This window comes from Limulus polyphemus, unplaced genomic scaffold (genome assembly GCF_000517525.1).
Source record: "Limulus polyphemus unplaced genomic scaffold, Limulus_polyphemus-2.1.2 Scaffold4150, whole genome shotgun sequence".
Taxonomy (NCBI): domain Eukaryota; kingdom Metazoa; phylum Arthropoda; class Merostomata; order Xiphosura; family Limulidae; genus Limulus; species Limulus polyphemus.
This window is the reverse complement of record NW_013669760.1, coordinates 6,889-14,736: the sequence shown is the minus strand read 5'-3', so window position 1 is coordinate 14,736 and position 7,848 is coordinate 6,889. Positions and strand designations below refer to the sequence as shown.

Genomic DNA, 7,848 nt, shown 5'->3' with positions numbered 1-7,848 from the left:
TAGACACGTGTTATAACGTTATTTTAAATATTGTAATTTAGACACGTGTTATAACGTTATTTTAAATATTGTAATTTAGACACGTGTTATAACGTTATTTTAAATATTGTAATTTAGACACCTGTTATAACGTTATTTTAAATATTGTAATTTAGACACCTGTTATAACGTTATTTTAAATATTGTAATTTAGACACCTGTTATAACGTTATTTTAAATATTATAATTTAGACACGTGTTATAACGTTATTTTAAATATTGTAATTTATACACGTGTTATAACGTTATTTTAAATATTGTAATTTAGACACGTGTTATAACGTTATTTTAAATATTGTAATTTAGACACGTGTTATAACGTTATTTTAAATATTGTAATTTAGACACGTGTTATAACGTTATTTTAAATATTGTAATTAACAATAAGAATATATTGTTCACATTAACAACAAGATTATATTGTTAACATTAACAATAATAATATATTCTTAACATTAAGAACAGTAATATAAGTTGATCATTCTCAGACTGGTTAGTCTTCCAGTGTAACAAAAATGGTTTAAATAAAAGCACCTGAAAATCGTGTTTTGAATATTTATCTATGTTCTCGTGCATAAAACCCTCCATTATTATAGGAATAGAGATGATTGTGTCTTACTTGAGCCTGCTACCGAGGCTTCGGATCGGCTAGTCTTCCGTCTATTTAACACCGTACATGCCGCTACAAGAATCACGATCAACACCACAACTGAACATACTGTGGAAGTTATCACTGCCACGGTTCGTTGTAGGTCTTGGGTGGAGGTATCGGCTGACGTAGAGGAGAGGTCTGTGGACGGAGATGGAGTTATTAAACTTTGTAGAAAACCTAATCAGGATTGTCTTCAAATGCATATCTACTTCTGATCTATATTAAATGCTACGACACAGAGTAGCAACGGAAAAAAAATCAAAATAGGACTTCTCTATGAACACAATTTCTTAATTACAAAAAGAGTGTTGTTGTAAAAACAGTTTTTGTAGCAGCTTCCCCAACAGTTTCTAAGTCACGTGACAAATTATTCTCGTCAAAATTAACTCTCACGTGACAAGCTATTCTCGTTAACAGTAAACATCTTTTTTAGAACCTGATAAATGTAACTGGAAACATGTCAAACAAATTATTACTTAGGGTGGGTTGTTGTTAAGCGCAAAATTACACAGTGGACTATCTGTGTTCTAACCACTACGAATCTCGATTTTTTACGTTTTGGTTGAATTATACCCTTTAATCTGTAATTTCTGAGATAGGAATACAGATCTGCTTGTTACGTGTCTATATAACAAGACACTCTTCCTTTATACTGTTTTTAGTTCAATAAAAGCAATCATAATATTGTTACGACAGCGGAAGTCGCGTGACGCTGGTAACACGTCATGAGATTATAGAAGGATCATGTCTGTTCGTGGCAACTCTAGTCTTTTCTACGCGCCCTCTATTCTTGTATATAAGCGCGCCAGACAATTGATCGGAATAATTGCAGATTGAAGAGATAGAGACAGATAATCGAGTCAAGTCGTAAGTAAAGTGCGTGAATTGTTGTGAATTATAGCGTGTGTTTAAGTTAAAGTGACTGTGGAAATTCTGTGTATTGCAAAGTTGTATTGAGAAAGAATAAACTAGTTTTATTTAAAAAAGGACTTGTATTGCTGAAGTTCCTCGGAAAGAAATTTTACGGGAAATTAACAAACGAACAGACGTAACAATATTAACTAAAACACGTTTAACCTCGTTCACACAAGAACAATATTCTAACAATAAAAAACAAGAATGCCCTGAGGCATTCAACACGTGGACCTACCTTCCTCAGCGGCAAAGGCAAAAAATAATCATATTAATTGAGTTATTATACGAAACATAATAAACGGGATGGTTTAGTAACAGATTAATGTATTGAACTATTTCTACAAGATACTTCTCTACGTTTAGCAACATCTGAATAGACATTAAAATTACTACTGTACAGATTGTTAATTTACATGTTTCGTCTCATAAAACCACGAGCTTGTTGTTCGGATTCGAAAGTTAAGTTTGATTTGTGAAATACTGTAGACAACTAGAAAAAATTACATACAGTACAGATGACTACTAACTGTTTATCGATAAATAACTTCGTGTATAAAATATAGAACAACTAATTTTCGTGACCCACGGGATAATTATAAACAGGCGTTTGACAATAAACAAGCGATCAAAAGCATTTATGGAATACTTTAATCAGAATTTTGAGAACACTAGAACAGATCTTCGTTTGAAAATAAGTTTTTTCCCAATACTTGAAATTCATTCGCTTACTTTTTAAGACACTTTGCTGCATGATGTAAGTAGACTAAATTCAAGGTGTTTGTTTTCATTTCACCTCTTTACCTAGAACCAAGTGACCTAACCTCAAGCTGTGTTTACTGTACATCTTTACCTGGATCCAAGTGACCTAACCTCAAGCTGTGTTTACTGTACATCTTTACCTGGATCCAAATGACCTTACCTCAAGCTGTGTTCACTGTACCTCTTTACGTGGATCCAAGTGACCTAACCTCAAGCTGTGTTTACTGTACATCTTTACCTGGATCCAAGTGACCTAACCTCAAGCTGTGTTTACTGTACATCTTTACCTAGAGCCAAGTGACCTAACCTCAAGCTGTGTTCACTGTACATCTTTACCTGGATCCAAGTAACCTAACCCCAAGCTGTATCCACTGTACATCTTTACCTAGATCCAAGTGACCTAACTTCAAGCTGTGTTTACTGTACATCTTTACCTAGAGCCAAGTGACCTAACCTCAAGCTGTGTTTACTGTACATCTCTACCTAGATCCAAGTAACCTAACCCCAAGCTGTGTCCACTGTACATCTTTACCTGGATCCAAGTGACCTAACCTCAAGCTGTGTTCACTGGACATCTTTACCTGGGTCTACGTGGCCTAACCTCAAGCTGTGTTCACTGGACATCTTTACCTGAGTTTAATAGGCCTAACCTCAAGCTATGTTCACTGGACATCTTTACCTGGGTCTACGTGGCCTAACCTCAAGCTGTGTTCACTGTACATCTTTAACTGAGTTTAATAGGCCTAACCTCAAGCTGTGTCCACTGTACATCTTTACCTGAGTTTAATAGGCCTAACCTCAAGTTGTGTAAACCGTACATTTTTACCTGAGTTTAATAGGCTTAACCTCAAGCTGTGTCCACTGTACATCTTTACCTGAGTTTAATATGCCTAACCTCAAGCTGTGTCCACTGTACATCTTTACCTAAGTTTAATAGGCTTAACCTCAAGCTGTGTCCACTGTACATCTTTACCTGAGTTTAATAGGCTGTACATCTTTACCTGAGTTTCGTTTTTTAGTCATGAAATCGAACTGGGCTTCTGTATAGCCAGCAGAACTTTCAACACCAACCAGAACCGAATAGGAAGTGCCTGGAGTTAATCCACTGATAACAACGTTTTCTCGATCTGCCGACAGATGGAGCGACACTGGTCTCCACGTTCCTTCGTTAGCTGTCCTATACTTTACCAGGAAATGAGTAATGGGGCAGCCTCTAGCTCTCCAAGCGGACAAACGGATAACTACTGACGAATCGTTTATGTCGAGAGCAGTATTTTGATCAGGAGCTTGAGGAACTGCACAGGAAAAATAGTAACACATGCTATTATGAAAACTACAACAAAGAGGTACGAAAAACCTGAAAACAAGTTTCTTGTATTGTCCATCTAGAATCTAAAGATATAGGCCCGGCATGGCCAGGTGGATAAGGCGCTCGACTCACAATCTGAGGGTCGCGGGTTCGAATCCGCATCCCACCAAACATGCTCGCCCTTTCAGCCGTGGGGGCGTTATAATGTGACGGTCAATCCCACTATTCGTTGGTAAAAGAGTAGCCCAAGAGTTGGCGGTGGGTGGTATGACTAGCTGCCTTCCTCTAGTCTTACACTGCTAAATTAGGGACGGCTAGCGCAGATAGCCCTCGTGTAGCTTTGCGCGAAATTCCAAAAACAAACAAACAAACAATCTAAAGATATATTAAGTTGCTCATATTTCTTTATAATTGCTTTCTAGGTTTTCAACATCAACTGATCAGTTTCTTGTGTATTAAGAGGTCAGTATTTTTGTGAAACAGTTTCTAAGTTTCTTCGAATTATCTAGACGTTGTACTGAGATATTGTTACGTTAATTTTTTGTGTTTTTGTTGGCGACATATAAACCAAGCGAACAGAATTTGAAACTATGAATTGTACGAAACCATAAGAATAGAAAGAGATAAAAATATGTGTATATTTTCTTTCGTATTTTTCTAGAAAGTTTAGATTGCGCATTCAAATTGCGCAATTTTCTAAGCCTAACCTAAACAGAATATAAACTGATATTTATTCAAACACCGTTAACAAAATCTGACGAATCACAGACAAACAGGGTTGTATCAAAACGTTTCAACCTTTATAATTCTTCTACTGACGAATACATTTCGTGTAATCTTCGTTTTTGATTTTAGTACAATTTATAGATTACCGTTTCCAGTAGTCGCTCCAGTGACAACCTGACTTGGGTCGGCCTTACCCACACTGTTATAAGCAACGAGATAGAACTCATAGCTCGTCCCACACCGAAGCTTGCTGATAACGTGACTGGTCTTACTTCCAGACAGATTAGTTTCTTTCCAGCCACTGTCTCCTTGTCTCATGAACAAGAGGTACCCTATGGTGGCAGAAGATGAATAGTTAATACATACACGTGAGAAACATTTTACTGTCTATACATAAGATGTTTTCTTTTTACTCGAACGTATTATAAAAATACTGTTATATAATGCTAGATGAGAGTAGAAAGCACTTTACAGCAATAATTATATTGCTTTCATACGTTACGTCTCTCAGAAGTTACTGTGTTATTGAAGAGAAGGTACACTAGAATGATCATAATTGGTTTATAAACAGGTATTGTTAGAAAAACGTGAAAAGATTCGATTTCACATTGAACAAAGTAGGAATTAATATGTAGGGGGAGCTGCTAATTATGATGAAGTAGTATTTACCAATCTCTGAATTAATATATAGGGGAGCTGTTAATTGCGATGAAGTGGTATTTACCAATATGTGAATTAATATGTAGGGGAGCTGTTAATTGTGATGAAATATTATTTACCAACATGTGAATTAATATGTAGGGGAGCTGTTAATTGTGATGAAATATTATTTACCAATCTCTGAATTAATATGTAGGGGGAGCTGTTAATTGTGATTAAGTAATATTTTCCACTATGTGAATTAATATGTAGAGGGAGCTGTTAATTGTGATGAAGTGGTATTTACCAATATGTGAATTAATATGTAGGGAGAGCTGTTAATTGTGATGAAATATTATTTACCAATCTCTGAATTAATATGTAGGGGGAGCTGTTAATTGTGATTAAGTAGTATTTACCAATATGTGAATTAATATGTAGGGGGAGCTGTTAATTGTGATGAAATATTATTTACCAATCTCTGAATTAATATGTAGGGGGAGCTGTTAATTGTGATTAAGTAATATTTTCCAATATGTGAATTAATATGTAGAGGGAGCTGTTAATTGTGATGAAGTGGCGTATACCAATATGTGAATTAATATGTAGGGAGAGCTGTTAATTGTGATGAAATATTATTTACCAATCTCTGAATTAATATGTAGGGGGAGCTGTTAATTGTGATTAAGTAATATTTACCAATATGTGAATTAATATGTAGAGGGAGCTGTTAATTGTGATGAAGTGGCGTATACCAATATGTGAATTAATATGTAGGGAGAGCTGTTAATTGTGATCACGAAATATCTTACAATAATCAATAAACAAAAAGCGTCCGTAAAATAACTATATGAAAAACTATTACTGTTTTCTCTATTTTGGAAGATTATTTATCTCAAATTTAAGTATTCACTTATAAAAATGTAGAGGGCGATGTGAGCTGTGCGACGAAGGTAGAAACTGAGTGTATAACAAACCTAAAACTATGGGAATGTTAAAAGAATTATGTCATGTTATTCCTTTGAAGATGTTTCTATTGGAAAGTATATAGGTTTTAGGGAGTTACATTGATCTGTAGATGCTGAAGTTGAAGATCGGCTCACCTTCTATCGCCTCCATATTGTGTCCGTATAGTTTCCATATATCACGAAATATCTTACAATAATCAATAAACAAGAAGCGTCCGTAAAATAACTATATGAAAAACTATTACTGTTCTCTCTATCTTCCTAATCAACACTGAAGATGTTTCTATTGGAAAGTATATAGGTTTTAGGGAGTTACATTGATCTGTAGATGCTGAAGTTGAAGATCGGCTCACCTTCTATCGCCTCCATATTGTGTCCGTATAGTTTCCAAGAGAGCTGGATGGAGGAAGCAGTCGATGTGATTATACGAAGGCGAGCGGTCGGAGGAAAGTCTATCGCAGAGAAAAGAATCGGACAGATTTGATAGTTGGATGTGTTGAATCTCGATAAACTCTTTAATATCTTTAATAAAATCAAAAACGTGTGAAAAAAAACACGTGGGTGAGTTATTACTACGAACACGTTTAGGACAAAAACACGTGGGTGAGTTATTACTACGAACACGTTTAGGACAAAAACACGTGGGTGAGTTATTACTACGAACACGTTTAGGAAAACGAATAATATATTTTAGTGTACGAGAAACACTTATCACATAATTGTTACGTCACACATCTACTCCTAATTCTTACCCTGAAGCAGGGTTTGAGCTCTAACATCTTCTGTTTGTGGTCCTGACCCTTTATCGTTAAAGGCTTGGACCACTATGCTGTAAGTTGTAGACTTCTTCAAGTTGTTTAAGGTGCAGTTTTCTTGATATGAGGGGGTGACCTGGAGAGTTTTGAAGACGTAAGGATCGTCTTTTCCCACTTCTTTATATCCGACGTAATATCCAGTTATATTGTTGCTATTGTTGCCAGGGCTTGGAGGCTGTTAAAGGAACGATAGACCAATGAAATTATATAATCCTCTGTTTAATCACAATGGCTCTTTAATTAAACACTGAAAAGATAATATCATTTGAAACGTGTATTATTAACATTTCCGTGATTGTAATCCTCATATTTTTGAAGACTTTTGACAGCACCAACATTTTATTTATTTCGTGAAAGAACTGTGAATAAATTCTTAGTTAATTACTTCTGATGTTGTTTACCTCAGAAATACTGAAACTGAAACCCACAACATATATTCGAACTTATGAATAACAGTACATGAAGTGTTTGATTCAAATCAACATTGTTCAACGATTCTCATACTGCTCCGATTTAAGACTAACGTATGTACGATATCCATGCTTGGAATAGGCAATATCTTTAACGTTCTTGCTTTCTGGAGGAAACACTATCTACAACGTTCTCCCTTCCTGGAATAAACTATCTACAACGTTCTCCCTTCATGGAGGAAACAATATTTACAACGTTCTCCCTTCCTACATGAAACAAAATTTACAACGTTCTCCCTTCCTACATGAAACAATATCTACAACGTTCTCCCTTCCTACATAAAACAATATCTACAACGTTCTTCCTTTCTGGAGAAACCAATGTCTACAACGTTCTTCTGACATGGATGAAACAATGTGAGCAACTTTTGACAGAATGATACTTTTATCTTCAAACATAACTGCTGTAAAGTAACATAACTCCATGACTTCCTGCCCAGTTGCAAATTTCTTAACTTCCTTGATGTTACGTTATAATAATAACACGACAGGTTTTGATTAATGAATGTTATAAAATATACCCAACTTATTGTATTAGATCGTCAAGAAATTAATG

At 35.4% G+C, this 7,848-nt stretch overlaps 1 protein-coding gene across 2 annotated transcripts in view; it reads right to left on the bottom strand.

Annotated features, from left to right (window-relative positions):
• LOC111088630 (Down syndrome cell adhesion molecule-like protein Dscam2) overlaps window positions 1-7,848 on the bottom strand; it is a 16,734-nt gene that overhangs the window by 3,291 nt on the left and 5,595 nt on the right. Inside the window, exons 5-9 of one of the 2 annotated variants that reach the window (XM_022399302.1) lie at window positions 6,760-6,997; window positions 6,361-6,459; window positions 4,547-4,732; window positions 3,367-3,660; window positions 659-829 (exon numbers count right to left, since the gene is read on the bottom strand). In XM_022399302.1, the coding sequence (XP_022255010.1) occupies window positions 659-829; window positions 3,367-3,660; window positions 4,547-4,732; window positions 6,361-6,459; window positions 6,760-6,997 (988 nt within the window). The remainder of the gene's footprint in view (window positions 1-658; window positions 830-3,366; window positions 3,661-4,546; window positions 4,733-6,360; window positions 6,460-6,759; window positions 6,998-7,848) is intronic. The other variant, XM_022399303.1, reaches the window with a different exon arrangement.